The 15736-nt window shown below is 44.2% G+C and overlaps 1 protein-coding gene across 3 annotated transcripts; it reads left to right on the top strand.

Moving 5' to 3' along the window:
* The first annotated feature begins 269 nt into the window (after positions 1-269).
* Positions 270-13808, top strand: LOC120304036 (platelet-activating factor receptor-like). Of its 3 annotated transcripts, none has more exons than XM_039334130.1 (2): positions 270-560; positions 10506-13808. In XM_039334130.1, the coding sequence occupies exon 2, from the start codon at positions 10506-10508 to the stop codon at positions 11580-11582; it is 1077 nt and encodes a 358-aa protein (XP_039190064.1). In that variant the 5' UTR covers positions 270-560; the 3' UTR covers positions 11583-13808. The 3 variants fall into 3 exon arrangements, with proteins under 3 accessions (XP_039190064.1, XP_039190062.1, XP_039190063.1); XM_039334128.1 differs by having other exon boundaries at positions 270-626; XM_039334129.1 differs by lacking the exon at positions 270-560 and adding an exon at positions 8062-8759.
* The last annotated feature ends 1928 nt before the right edge of the window (positions 13809-15736 follow it).

Below are 15736 nucleotides of genomic sequence, written 5' to 3'. Positions count from 1 at the left end.
GGATCGTCAAGGAAAATCAGGATGCAATTCTGATGCAATTGGTCAGAAAATATAAATCAAGAAATCAAGAAACAAATTTCTATTATGTTGCAGCTTTCCCAAGAGCAGATATAATATGCTTGAAGAAATCTCGGTTTTATAGGCACAGAAATTGGAAGTCGGGATATCTTTTATTTCCACTGCCTATAATGAATCTTGTAACCCTATGGTCTCAGCCAGTGCTTTTTTTGTAAAAAAAAAAAAAAAAAAAAAAAGGTGCCGGAACTCACACATGTCATATAACCCGCCTTGCCTACCCTACAAGGTTTCATCCCAAAAAAAAGGTGCCGGAACTCCGTTCTGGGCGTTCTATGACAAAAAAAGCCCTGATCTCAGCAATGGTAAATACCACAAATGTTCTTAAAAAACTATGCCAGCCTAGCCTTGAAACAGGAAACCAGGACAGAGTGATAAGGTGCCTATAATGTTGTTTCAGAATAATTCCCACCCATTTTCATCTTGTCCAAGTTCCTTGAGACAGCAAAGGAGCAGACATCTTCTAGATCACTGAAACACCAAAGGTATGGATATTGCAGATAGCAGCAAGAATGCCAGAGTAATGGTGGTGTTGAGTCCGTCGCGAAATGGTAAGACACGAGAAGCAGTTGTAGTTCTCAGGAAACCTTTATTCTTCAGTTCAGCTTACATTGGAATATGGCGGCAAAAGCCCATACCTCGCAGCCTCCTTTTATAGGACTTTCCCGGGTCAATGTGTTACTTTTCGCGCGCCAGCACTTGCGCATGCGCAGAAGCACTGGTGACAGCCTGTCTGGTCCCGGGCAGCTTGCACCTGCCCGGGACCGCCTGCAACGCCCCGAGCCCGCTTGCAAGGCTCAGGACATAACACCCCTTTCCCCCGGGCTAAAACTACGACCAATGCCAAATAATACACAACCCACTCTTAGTACAATGCTCTGCTCCCCTCCATGTTCGGAGTTCCCCCATTTTCATTGCCTCAGTGTTTCTACCCTTCTACTGGCTCTGTTTAGCCAATAGTGTTATGTAATCCTCTAAGTACTTAGGAGATTTCCTTGCTCTCTGTGACCTCCTAAGCTCTGGGTGCTTGCTAGGTACTCCCTGACTGAGGGGTGACGTGTGCCTGTTCCCTCCATTATGCCTTGGTGATTCCCAAGGACTGTGCTCCAATGCCTGGCCTGCTTGCTTGCCCACCGGGCTCGTCAGGCCAGGGCTTCTTCCAGTGTATGACCTGATTGTCCCGCCTAGCTGTAGGCTCTCTGGCCCTTCTAAGTGACTGTCACTGTTGGGCGTTTCTGTAGAACCTCCTAGGTCCGTCCAAGACCTGTCAGGATGCTGTCTATCCCCTGAATCCCATTCTGTATCCGGGCTTGTGTGGGTTTCAGTACTGTCCCAAAACTCAGTTGTCCCCTGAGTGTAGTCAGAGGTGTTGTAGTCGGGATTTGGTTCCTCGACCACCTCCCTGTGTGTTTGCCCCCTTCTAGGGACAGGGTTGAAGTCAGGCCAACTAGGAGGAGTGTGTGCCAGCTCTCTTGCAGGGAATGGATTGTTGGGATGCTCCCGGGTATTCTCTCTGACTGGAGTACTGAATGATGCAGGTGAAAAGTGATCATGCCCCCGGGGTGACTCCCTGGCTGGAGTAGGCATTGATGCCTGAGTTCTAGTTGGGCTCCATGACTTCCTGTTGGGAGCAATTGCGGAATTTTGGGATGGGCCATTTGTGGCTCCCTCATTGGTACAGGGCAGCATTCCATGCCCCTCCCTTTGCCCAAAGGGCTCCCCCTCCCCCCCTGGAAAAGACCCAGGAGTCTCAGCGGGAAGGTCCCGTCTAGGGCGAAGTTGGTCAATGTGCCGACGCAGGACACGACCGTTGTCCAGGGATACCTCGTAGGATAGAGGACCTGTGACCCTGGATATAGATGCGGGGACCCATGTATGACCAGGCCCGTAATTACGAGTCCAAACCGGGGCATCCACAAGTAGTTGCCTAGGTGCCCTGGGGTGTGAGACAGAAGGAGGCAGTCTGTCCGGATGCAACCGGTCAAGCTTGGTAGTCAGTTTGCGCCCCCAACGAAGTTCAGCTGGGCTTCTCCCTGTAGAAGTGGACGGTGTGGTGCGATAAGAAAGGAGGAAGTCAGCCAACCTGTGATGCCAGTCCCCGTAGGTGAGCCTCTTCAAGGTGTCCTTGGTGATGCGAACCATGCATTCAGCCATACCGTTGGTGGACAGGTGGAAAGGTGCAGAAGTGGCATGACGAATCATGTTAGCCTGCAAGAAAGCTTGGAATTCGGAGGAAGTGAATTGAAGGCCGTTGTCAGACACAATGACATCTGGGAGCCCGTGTGCAGCAAAAATCCCCCTCAGTACCTGAATAGTCTTTGCAGTGGTGGTGGAAGAGACAGGTACAACCTCAAGCCATTTTGAATGGCTGTCAACGAGGACCAAGAAGAATTGACCCTGAAAGGGCCCAGCGTAGTCAATGTGCACCCTAGACCATGGAGACTGTGTTTCCTCCCATCTATGCACAGGAGCTTGGGGCATTTCAGGGCGTGAACGTTGACAAAGGTGGCAAGCATGCACCTTATCTTCTATGTCTTTGTCTACCCCTGGCCACCACAAGTGGCTGCGTGCAAGAGCCTTCATACGAACAATGCCAGGATGACCCTCATGGAGGGAATCTAAGACCCTAGTCCTCATTGAGGTGGGAATGACAACCCTGCTTCCCCAAAGCAGACAACCCTGAGAGGTGGACAACTCGTTCCTTTTAGACCAGAAACTCTGAAACTCAGGACTAGGACAGTGCTCAGGCCATCCAGACAAAACCCAAGAAAAGACACGTGAAAGTGTGTGATCTGTGCCTGATTCAGCGGCTACATCCCTGGCATTCAGGGGGGACTCGGGCAAAGCTTGAATGGAGAGAATATTGATGGCTGGCGCGGGGTCAGCCTCTATTATCGGCAGGGGTAATCTACTGAGGCCATCAGCATGGCCCATTTCCTTCCCAGGCTTGTGAAGTAGGGAAAAATCATATGCAGACAAAAAGATAGACCACCTGAGCATCCTGGGAGAGATGATTTGGGGAGTTTGTTTACGTGTGGTAAACAGTCCCAGCAAAGGCTTATGGTCAGTGAAGACCGTGAATTGCCTACCATATAAAAAATCATGGAATTTTTTAATTCCAGCAACAACAGCTAAGGCCTCCCTGTCTATTTGAGCATAGTTGCGCTCAGCTGCAGACAATGTCCTGGAGTAATATGCAACAGGAACCTGAGTTCCATCAGCCCTGAGGTGGCTCAGTACAGCACCCACCCCATAAGGGGAAGCATCACAAGCGATGCACACAGGAAGGGACTCATTGAAGTGTGCAAGTACACTGTTAGAAGTGAGTAAGGCCTTGACCTCATTGAAACTAGCCTCATGTGTTTGTGACCACTGCCACACTGCCTGTTTATCTAATAGCCTGTGAAGAGGCTCAGCTACACTAGCCTTATGTGGAAGAAAGGAATTGTAGAAATTCAGAAGGCCCAGAAAAGCCTGCAGTTCGGCCTTAGACTTTGGCCTAGGGGCTTGCATAATGGCTTTTAGTTTGGATTCAGCAGGATGAATCCCAGCAGCATCAATTTTGAACCCCAGAAACTCAGTAGAAGATACCCCAATTTTACATTTGTCCTTCTTGAGTTTGAGTCCCATTTCCCTGAACCTTAACAGGACAGCCCTTAGCCTTTCAGCTAGAATGTGTGTGGAGTCTCCTGCAATTAAGACATCATCAAAATAGGGGCAAACCCCTGGTATACCCCGTAGTGTGTTTTCCATTACGCTTTGGAAAATCCCAGGAGCGACATTTACTCCAAATTGAAGTCTCTTTACCTTGAAAGCCCCTCTGTGGGTCACAATAGTCTGAGCTATAGCAACATCATCATCAACAGGCAGCTGTTGATATGCTTGAGCTAGGTCAAGCTTTGCAAAAACGTGCCCCCCCTTGAGGGAGGCTAGGATATGACTGACCACAGGAACAGGATAGGCATGTTGCTGCAATGCCTTATTTAGAGTGCATTTGTAATCAGCACAGATGCGAATGTCCCCATTTGCCTTAAGAGGCGTGACAATGGGGGTCTCCCAGGACTGGAGTCAACAGGTTCTAGAATTCCTTGTTGGATCAGTTTGTCCAACTCAGTGTCAATTTTACTCTTTAAAGCAAAAGGGACCCTTCTTGCTTTAATTCTAATGGGAGTGACCGTGGGGTCTAACTTTAATGACACAGGGGGTCCTTTGTATGTGCCCAGCTGGGGGCTGAAAACGTCTGCAAATTCTTTGCAGACTTCCTGTAGGTCGAGTGTTTGTAGGCTGTTGAGCCCTGTGACGTGTATCCCCAAGGCCTCAAACCACTCGAGTCCTATGAGACTCGTTCGTTCACCCTCTACTACTAGTAGGTCTAGTGGACCCTCAAAATCCTTATACTGTACGTTAAGGGTGGCCTCCCCCTTAACACACACTCTGGAGTTTTGAAAATCCGTTAGCACAATGTCAGAAGGCCTCAACTTGGCCTGGGTTCCGCTGCCGGAACAAATCTTCCTAAATGTGTGCATAGAAATGATCGAAAGTGCAGACCCCGTGTCCAGTTCCATAGTTAATGGAACCCCTTGTAGCTTCACCTTAAGTGACAGCTTTTTCTTAATGGGCTTGTGTGTGCCTGTCCTGTAGATGCTTCTTCGCGAAGCACAAAACCCCACCCTATTCTGGCTGGGGACCCTGGTACCTTTCAGGCTCAATTCTTCCTGAGGTTGTATCTTCTGACAGCCCAGGCACACAGCTGCAATGTGTCCTTGTTTTCCGCACGCCCGGCAGATAGCAGAGCGGAACTTGCAGTCGGCTCTCTTGTGGCGACCTCCACAACTGATGCACTTGGGGAGAGCTGAAGAGCTTCCTCTTGGTTTTCCTTCCTTTGTGGGGTGGAGACGGTCCACTTCCTCGTCCGGATCCTCCTCGGAGTTTCTTTGGACTTCTTCCTGGTGCACGGATGCAGCATCTGGACTGTTTCTGATCGGCCGCATGTTCTTGATGGCGCCGCCCGCTGCTTCTTCTGCGGTGAGCTCTCTCAAGGCATCTTGGAAAGACAAGTCCTCCTTGGTGAAAAGTCTCTGTTGCAACTCTCGATGCCTTAGCCCGCACACAAATCGGTCCCTCAGTCGTTCTTCGAGGTCCTTGAACTCGCAATGTTTGGCGGCTTTCCTCAGTGCGGCAATGTACTCCTTGGCCGATTCTCCGGGTCATTGATCCCTCTGCTCGAAGGTATGGCGCCACGCGATGACGGACATCGTAGGTTGGAAGTGCTCCTTCAGTAACTTTTTTAGATCTGCGTAGCTGACAGACTCTAAAGGAACAGGTGCTGCGAGGTTCTCAGCGATTTCGAATGCGTCTTGACCGCAAATGCACAGCAGGGTGGCAGCCTTCAAGCTCTCTTCCCTCACCTGGTTCACTTTGAGATAGTTTTCCACCCTGGCTGCGTAGGACTCCCACCTCTCTGGGTGTGAGACGTCGAATTCCGAAAGCCTTCCAATCTTCGCCATTTCGTATCAGGAAGGGTCTATCAGCCAGCCTACCCCCGAATGCACGCTGGATTGGCGGGTAGCTGCCGAGTCAATGCCGTTCCTGCCGCTCCGGACTCACTCAGGTAAGCTTACACCTTCTCTTTTCCGATGTAAGGCAATCCCACCTTCGTCGCCAGTGTTGAGTCCGTCGCGAAATGGTAAGACACGAGAAGCAGTTGTAGTTCTCAGGAAACCTTTATTCTTCAGTTCAGCTTATATTGGAATATGGCGGCAAAAGCCCACACCTCGCAGCCTCCTTTTATAGGACTTTCCCGGGTCAATGTGTTACTTTTCGCGCGCCAGCACTTGCACATGAGCACAAGCACTGGTGACAGCCTGTCTGGTCCCGGGCAGCTTGCACCTGCCCGGGACCGCCTGCAACGCCCCGAGCCCGCTTGCAAGGCTCAGGACATAACAGGTGGCAATATAATTTTTCTTTTTATCTGCCTTTCAAATTATTTCAATTTAATGCATTTTAACAGCCTCTGACTACTCTGCCTTGTGGGTGAAATGTGAACATAGCTTACTTCCTAAGATAAATTTGGATAAAATCTGTTTTTGTTTTCCTAAAAGATGGAACACATTTACAACTGATAATGTGTTTCTGAATTGCTCTTGGTCTGGAACTGGGAGAATAAAATTTTAATGATGATGGCATTTCTGTTAATTCCATCTTCAAGTTCTCCCAATCTGCTAGATACATTTCTTACGGGAATAGTTAAAAAAAAAAAATTGCAAGGTAGAAATTTATACTAATTTCAAAGGGTCCTACATTGGAAGTAAACCATTAATTGGAAAAAAATAATAGGAAAAATGCAGGGTTCTCAATCTTTGTGTTCTTTTTACTCTGTAGAATGCAATTTGTAATTGACTCGCTAAGTAAAATAGGCATCAGAAAATTTAATCTATACATATATTAGATAATCCAAAAAAAGCAATGTCTAAAATTGATACCATTCTTAATACAACTGTATACCTTCTTAAACAAATCCTTAGAGATATTGGAAAGAAAGATACAAAGAAAATTATATGCTTATTAATGTGGGAAGGAATAATAATAATAATAATAATAACCTGCAACATAACACCCCAGACTTAACAATTGTCAACAAGAAAGACAAAAAAGTCTGGATAGTGGACGTGGCAATGCCCGGAGACAGCAGAATAGACAAGAAAGAACTGGAGAAGATAACAAAATACGAAGACCTACAAATAGAAATAGAAAGACTGTGGCAAAAGCAAGCAAGGGTAGTACCAATAGTAATAGGCTCCTTGGGTGCAATCCCAAAACAACTGGAGCACCACTTGAACATCATTGGCATTGACAAATTCTCTATTAGTCAATTGCAAAAGGCGGCCTTACTAGGAACTGCTTCCATCCTTCGACGATATCTGTAATACCATCAAACATCCACATCTGCCTATTCCAGGTCCTGGGTAAGGACTCAATAGGTAGACAAAATGCGAAATCCAGTCTGAACATCTGGCTGACTGTGCGATAATCCATAATGATGATGATGATGATGATAATAATAATAATAATAATAATAATAATAATAATAATAATAATAATAAAGTTGGAAGGGACCTTGGAGGTCATCTAGTCCAACCCCCTGCTCAGGCTGGAAACCCTATACCATTTCAGACAAATGGCTGTCCAGTCTCTTCTTAAAAACTTCCAGTGTTGGAGCATTCACCATTTCTGGAGGCAGGTTGTTCCACTGGTTAATTGTTTTAACTGTCAGGAAGTTTCTCCTTAGTTCTAAGTTCCTTCTCTCCTTGATTAGTTTCCATCCGTTGCTTCTTGTTCTGCCTTCAGGTGCTTTGGAGAATAGCTTCTGTTATGTCCTGGGCTGGCAGGCACAGGCTGCAGTGATTGGCCCAGGCAGACCATGTAGATGCCCGGGACAAGAAAGGCTGCTCCCAGCCTTGCGTGCACACGCACAGCAGGAAAAGATCCTTTGCAATGATTGGCCAGCAAGGTATTGTGCAGGGGGGCTATAAAAGGGGTCCGCACCATTTTATAGCCCCCCTGCACAATCCCTTGCTGGCCAATCATTGCAAAGGATCTTTTCCCGCCGTGCGTGTGCATGCAAGGCTGGGAGCAGCCTTTCTTGTCCCAGGCATCCACATGGTCTGCCTGGGCCAATCGCTGCAGCCTGTGCCTGCCGGCCCAGGACATAACAGCTTCACTCCCTCTTCTTTGTGGCAGCCCCTGAGATATTGGAACCCTGCTATCATGTCCCCTTCGTCCTTCTCTTCATTAAACTAGACATACCCAATTCCAGCAACCGTTCCTTATATGTTTTAGCCTCCAGTCCCCTAATCATCTTTGTTGCTCTTCTCTGTACTCTTTCTAGAGTCTCAATCTTTTTTACATCGTGGTGACCAAAACTGCATGCAGTATTCCAAGTGTGGCCTTACCAATATGGCAACTTGCTCCCGCTTTCTGAGGCATTCCTATATTAGTTACAGAATGCTCTGCCTTTAATTTGCAAATGGCATTTTAGTGTGGTTTAGCTTAATAAATAATACAGCATATGCAAGAAAAAAAAATTAAAAGATGCTAGACTGATACTCATCTTTGAGTAAGAAATGTTGCAATCTCTCTCAGCCAGCTAATTTCTCTGGGGTATGGTGAGCGCTTCCTTTTATGACAGAAGTTAGGGGCATGGGAAACTTCAGCGGGAAGTGTGGAAAACAGAGAGGAAATGAGCTGTCAAAAGTACTTGGGGGGAGGGAAGCTGGCAGCAGGACTAAATGAAACAGATGCTTCCCCCAGCACCCAGTTCTGAAGCTTGCTTTATAACACAACCAGCTAAATAAAATATTTCTCTCTCATGTGTTATGAGTCCTTGAGATATGCAGTTTTCTTAGAATCATGTCAATCAAGGAGAATATACATCACGTAGGAGGGGAAAATATGCCCTTTTCTAGTAGTTTGCAATATCCTGTCCTCCTGGACATAAAGTGCAATTTTGTGCCTATTGAAGGAGATTGTAAAGGGAGGGAGATGGACTGGAAAGCATGAGGATTTTTCCCACAGCAACCTGAGCATCTTCAAGATCAGGAAAAGTTCAATTCCCAGAATCCCGCCATCAAGAATCGCTCTTCCTCAGAATTCTAGATTTGACACCCACTTTGGATGTTGCCAAGGTTAGTAAATTCTGTGCCAGAACTGAAACCGTTTATTGGCCCATGCCTTGTGACAGAAGGGATGAATAGCTGAATAGTTGATATGAATTTCTTCCTTCGGTTGATGATGAAAAGAAAACATTAAATGTTCCACCACACCAAAGCGTTATTATTATTCAAGGCGAGAGACAGCAGAAAACCATACTGGTTTGAAGAAGGGCTGATTGCATTACAAATGCCTATTTTGCCCTAGCAAGGTAGCAGAGGAGAGGGACTGTCTGCAGCACAAGTGGGAGAAGGAGAAGAGAAGTGGGTGGGATATGCCTTCTTTGATGCCGATTTCTGGCAGCAGAAGATCTACTACGGGAATTCTGCTGCATGGTCTCCAATCTCATAGGGCAGTGTTTCTCAGCCTTAAGAATTCACAGCCAGCATGCTTAAAATTGCTGAGATTGAGAAACTTTGCCATAGGGCAATTAGTCTAGGATTGGGGAACTGGCAGTGAGAGAGTCCCTTATCTACTTCTCCTGCCGGTCAGGGGGCAGGTAAAGAAAAGGGAGGGAAGGAGATTTTTTTCCCCTTTTGCTGCCTCTTGCACTATGCAGACCCTCACCTCTCCGTGGACTGGCAGCTAAAGAGCTGCTTTCTCAGTGGGTCTGAAGTGACCCTGCATCTGCAACCTCATAGTAGAGTCACCCAAAGCTCCAGTGAGAGGCTTCCAGCTGCAGCTTTTTTGCAGGCACCTCGGTGGGAAAGTTGCCATGGCATTATGGAAGGATTGTGGACTGAAGGGCCCCTTTCATCGACTTTTGGGGGAGTGGAAGCAGGGGTAGTGTTATATCTTCGGTTCTTCAGGCATTGAATGAGGCAGAGTGTTGAAACAGAAAACAAGTTTATTAACTCAGAACAGAAGCAGCCCTAAAGGCTGCTGAACAGCTATTTATACAGTTAGCCTTTAGGTGGCAACCAATAGGTTTAAAGTAACAGTTTCCCGCCCCAAACCTCATTATCAGCTTGGAGACAGCCAGTCTGGCTTTCAGTAACAGCAACTGTTAAACAATACAGCAATGTAGGTCAGACATTAAGCAAGTGATTTAAAATAGTTGTGGCCAATATATTACAGGTAGCATCCCTTCAGCTACTCCATGGGTGGAAGTGGGTTTTTTGTTGCTGGCAGAAATGCCCCTCTCTTTCTCTTTCTTCCCCTGTTTCATGTGCTACCCATAGGCTGGGAAAAGAAGTGAGTGAGGTGGCTTTTTAGTCCAATGGGACAGCCCTGACTCTCTTGCTGCTGAAAATAAGTGGCCAGATAGGGTGCCATGTCCACAGTAGCCTCTGGGCAATTAGGACCAGGACAGACCCTAACCCTACACTTTTCTCAGAGTAATCAGCTTTAGACTGACCACTTGGCATGGCTTGTGCTAGTGCAAGTTGAAAAACACCCCTTTTGAAGTGAAGAGAGAAAAACAGAACAAGGCTGCTTCTGTGGCGGGCCAGGAAACAAGTTTGAGAAAGATGCTGTGCATTCATGTTCTTCAGAAATAGTCAGGGGGCATCTTTGCACCAGGCCAAGCAGATAGGCCCCCCAAAAATGTAGACAGTCCAACCTTTCTCCACCCCTATTTCTGCCCTTACAGCTGCATGCATCCAGCAAAGCAATGGAAACCCTCCATGCTCAGAGTTTCCACTTCACATTAAGCCTGCTGTGATTGGTGTTTCTTGCACTCTGGGTTACTCTAACCTGCAAGTCTTATTTTTGTTTTGCAGATGTGGAGGAATGGCACAGATGCATCAGGGGAGTCCTTCCCTTTGAGGGAAGTGCCAAACTCTTTCCCTAACAACTCAGCACATTTGCAGTGTGTTGCTGAAGCAGCATTCCAGCACTTACTGCTACCCATCATTTACAGCCTGGTTTGCATCCTGAGCCTAGCCTCCAATGGTGTGGCCTTGTGGAGCTCCTGGGTCTACCGAGCTCAGGCTCCACCCATCATGATCTTCATCTACAACCTGATTATCATTGACCTGCTCTTTGCCCTGTCGCTGCCATTACAGGCAGTGTATCATGCCAGGCACAATGACTGGCCCTTTGGAGAAGGCCTGTGCAAGGCCACCAATGCCCTCTTCCTGGCCAACATGTTCAGCTGCACCCTTTTCCTGGCCTGCATCTGCCTGGAGCGTTATGTGGCTGTCCTCCATCCTGTCCTCTACCTGCGCCTCAAATGGCCTCTGTATCGTGTGCTGCTCTCCATAACTATCTGGTCTTTGGTAGGGATTGGGTTGCTGATCTTCTTCTCCAAGAGCACCGTGACTCATCTCTTCTCCAGTGGAAACACCGCCTGCATGGAAAACTTCCCAGCCCAAGTCTGGAGTGGACGTCTGGCAGCCATAATCCTATCTTCCTCAGCCCTGGGCTTCTTCCTGCCTTTCCTTACTATCATTATCTGTTCTATTGTGATTGCCCACCGAATTATGAATCTAAGCCATGGGACAATGCAGGCATCTTCATTGCGTAGGCATTCCCTTCAAACCCTCTTGATGGTGACGAGCCTGCTCACCTTCTGTTTCCTCCCTTTTCATATCATCCATGTGCTACACGCCCTGGGCCGTATTGGCGTTCTTTCAGCTCCAGGATTGCTGCACTTCACTTGCTCAGCCCAGCGTGCAGCTATGGCTCTTGCTAGTATCAACAGTGCTCTTGACCCCCTGGTATACTATTTTAACATGAAGCCTGCCAATTGGAAGCTACCATGCTGTAGCACAGTCAGTCAAAATCTTATGGAGCCAGGTGAGATTGCAAATAGCACAGGGGAGTGCCCTAGGAGGAACATAATCCTTACAGATTGAATTTTGCCTATGGCTTCTTTCTGAGATCTAGGTGAAAGTGGTATCTTCCCCTGGATACTACTGTAACCTAAGTTATAAGCTTCTTTTTGCCAAAGAGACAGATTGAGAGAAAGAGAGAAAGAGAAATTTTATCTATGAGTTATTGATTTATTTAATGCTTGCCTTGACTGGCATGATGCTTCACTAGCCCAGCCTATATCATGGTCTTGTCTAAATTAAGATATAGAGGAATGGATAAAACTGTATCTCCCACCTTGTATTCATCATAGTGTTTGTTCTATAATTCCCACTGTCCCAAACTGCGCTCCAATGGACAATGCTGGTTGGTCATCAGGTTGAAGACTAGATTAGAATATTCTTTAAAGATCAGATAAGAACTGTAGCCCAAGAATAATCAGTCTGAAGCAATGGGAGCAAAGGCTGACCTAGAGAAGAGGACAGAAAATAAAAAATAAACCTGGAATCCAGACTAGAGCTATCAGATTTGTGTTGCAATAATCTTAGAACGGTTCCCTTTTGCTCCCATCTAACTATCAGAAGGTGACTGCAGCCTAGTTCTTTCATCCTAATACAGATGACATCTGGAAAATAATGGTTTGGGAAGCAATTGTGACTCTAATTGGATTTCATGTATTGTGCCGAACCATAACATAATTTGGTTTGGGCTTACTGTACTGTTCAAGTTAGCATTATGCTTTGTAAACTATGATTTTATAGCTTTGTGAAGTGTGTGAATTCAGCCACTATAATTTATTTAACAGACTATGGTTAACAAAAGCTTGGCAAGGAGAAACTTTGGCAGGCAAGACTCAGAGTTCAGGGATAATATGAGGCAAGGAAAGTTTATCATGTTAATCAAGACTGGAAGCATTGTAACAGTTGGGATTGTTACTTTATATTTATATAATTGTGCAACATTTTGGCTCAAGGTCCAGAAGATTGGGAGATAAATAAGTAATCTGTACAAATCAGCTTTGGAAATATGTTGAAGGATATGGATTAATTTATTACATGTTATTGTCTCCAATACGTTTCCCAACCTAACAATTGAAGCATCAAGAGCTACAACAGCATACAAGATATAAAAGACATTCCTCTCCACTACTTGATTAAAAGTCCCCATTAAAGGGGTCCTGGTTACACTGGCATAACATGGTTTCTTCAGTTCTTACCACTGCCAAATCTGGACACCTGTCCAAACCAGGTCTTTTACAGAATCTTAATCAATATCCATCTGGGGAAGAAGACCTGGAGAAAATATAAAGCTTTCCATTTGCGAATGTTAAGAAGGCTAGACATAACCAGCATTGTTCATTAATGTTTAAAAAAGACTTTAATACAGACTTCTTATAATGTGAGATTTATATGGTTTATACAAATAGTTCTACTTCTTCAACAGTACCTTCTGGATAATACAAATGGGACACATCCATTAAGGACACTAAAATACAGAACTTCAGAGTAATTTTTAAAATTCTTGGATGAAGTCCTCAAGCTGATCTAAAAGTTATGATCAAACTGTAATTCTTTGTAATGGAGCAGAAAAGGAACATTAATCTCATGTATCCAATAATCATATCAGTTGTACCATATTAATTTAAATTCAAATGAAATGAAATATTTTTTTCTGTCCTCTCTCAACTTTGGGGAAGTGCAGCCCCCAGCTTCCTACACAAAAACCCAAATCAGAGGTATTAACTAAATTAGGCAATAATAGGTTCTGATAATGATTCATCATGTTGACCCTTTAAAATGAGAAATACAAAAGTATTTAGGACTTTTAAAGAAACTGGATTATTTCAAAATAGCAAGGTGAATCATAGCAGCCGTAAGAGAATAATTCTGAGTATCCCAAACCCCTAACATTTTAAAAAGGATTGACCTTTCTCATTGTCTTGTTATCACAAATTGAGAATTGCTCTAAATTTAAGTCCTTGAGAAATGAAGTCATCTTTGAAAGTAAAACAGAAAAACAATATTCCATATAAAGATTTTTCTTTCAGCTGAATGTCATTTCTTAATAAGGAACGGATAAAACTTTTAGCTCCAGTTGCTTTATTCAGAAAACTGAAGACATAAGGAGAAACAACTTGATATCCTTCCTGAATGTGGTTGATCTTTACAGATAATGTTTTTTCCCTTTATTTTCCTTTCTATTTATAAAATATTACCAATGTACTGGTAGTAGATGTGTTGCTAGATCAGAGGCATTTACTGTAATCCTAAACTTACAACAATACAGTTATTTAGTTAATGCTTTTGTGTCCAATGCTTTACTGAATTAAGTAGAGCACTCATAAAAAAACTGAAAAAAATAATCTATAGTAAAATATATGTCAAGGTCTGTTAAAAATGAATTGCTAGAAGTTAAATGGTTCCTTAGGTGCTTTACGTCCCACTATTTTCAATACAATTAACTCTAAACCAAAAAGGCTATATTTTTCTCCCTCTGCCTAAACAAATCAGCTGTCAGCTGTCTAGGAGAGTAAGACCCTTTCCTTCATTTCCATCCAGTCTGTTGTTTTTGTCAATTTTTCTCTTTCTTCCTTTTAATTGGTTTTACTATAATTCCCTTCTTTTGGGTTGTTGTGAGCCACCCAGAATTGGGAATCAGGTGGCATACAACTTTGATAGATATAGATAGATGATAGATGATATAATAATAATAATAATAATAATAATAATAATAATAATAATAATAATAATGGTTATGGCAGTGCCTGAAGACAGCAGAATAGAAGAGAAAGAACTGAGAAGATAACAAAATACAAAGACCTACAAATAGAAATAGAATGACTGTGGCAAAGGCAAGCAAGGGTAGTACCAATAGTAATAGGTGCCTTAGGTGCAATCCCAAAACAACTGGAGTATCATTTGAACACCATTGGCATTGATAAATTTGCCATTAGTCAATTGCAAAAGACGGCCTTACTAGGAACTGCTTCCATCCTGCGACAATATCTGTAATACTGTTTGTAGAATTCCTTGAAAGAAATTCAGAGACGAGGTTCGGAGTAGCAGAATAAAGTTTCTTTTATTATCAAAAATCAAGTTTAGCAGAAAAGACGGTTTGCAAAGCGTGGTGGACTTAACCCGTACTCACAAGAGTTGCAGGGAAAAGCCACACCTCCTACAGAAGCGTAACAGCAGTTATACCTCTCCCTATCTCCTCCTATACCTACGTCAGCTATTCCTGACGTGGCAGGTTACAAACCTATCAGACGACACAATTATCCTACCTTACCTCCTACCTTACCATATATGGGCATTCTTTTGTTCTCTACATGTAGACATTCCATACCTAGTTCCAGGCACGTACTCAGGTTTTCCCGCACATGCTCAGTGAGCCTGTTGCTGAGTAGAAAATTTTAAACTTTTCTAGAACCTTCTCATTCAATTCCCCCATTTCTTATTTGGTCACTAGTTTAATATTTTCTTTTATTTCATTTAACCTACTAGTTTCTTCTTTGGTAGTTTTCATTGGATGTGAAGTATTCATATTTTCCAACAACTGGATTTGGTCCTCAATTTCTTTTAATACCATTATGGACTTAGCATTTTGTTGGGCTTGTAATATACCGTGGACTGAACTGTTTACTAGGTTCTTTATTACTGGAATCAGACAAGGTAACATCATTATTCCAATGAATATAATACATACCATAAACAGAGCCTGTTTCCAATTTCTGAATATTCCTCCCAAGAACCCTTCATCATCTAATATCCCTGTCCAAGTTTGTACAGGTACATGTGCAATTCTAACCATGTCTTTCGTTATCTGGTTAATTACCATGCCTGAATCGTCAATTTGTATACAGCAATTTGTTAAATTAAATTTTCCACAGACACCTCCTTCCTTAGCCAACAAATAATCTAAAGCCAAGCGGTTTTGCATAATATATGTTCTGGACAAAACACTTTCTTTAGCCAACTTAGTTAAAGCCTCAGCTGTTCTATTGGTTATAATTTCTACTACTGCTTGTAATCGGATAATTCTGTTTAACATATAAATTGGGGTCCTATACCCCCAACTTCCATCTTGGGCCCATGTAGCTGGATCATAATAAGCAATTATTCGTTCGGGTGGCCATTCATCATCTTTCCAATTCCCAATTTTTAACCCTTCTCTCACTTTAGCCACAGATCGCCTTACC

Source organism: Crotalus tigris, unplaced genomic scaffold (assembly GCF_016545835.1).
Source record: "Crotalus tigris isolate CLP2741 ecotype Arizona unplaced genomic scaffold, ASM1654583v1 scf7180000017625.6296891, whole genome shotgun sequence".
NCBI lineage: Eukaryota > Metazoa > Chordata > Lepidosauria > Squamata > Viperidae > Crotalus > Crotalus tigris.
Note: the sequence above shows the minus strand (reverse complement) of the source record. Positions and strands in the feature narration are given on the sequence as shown.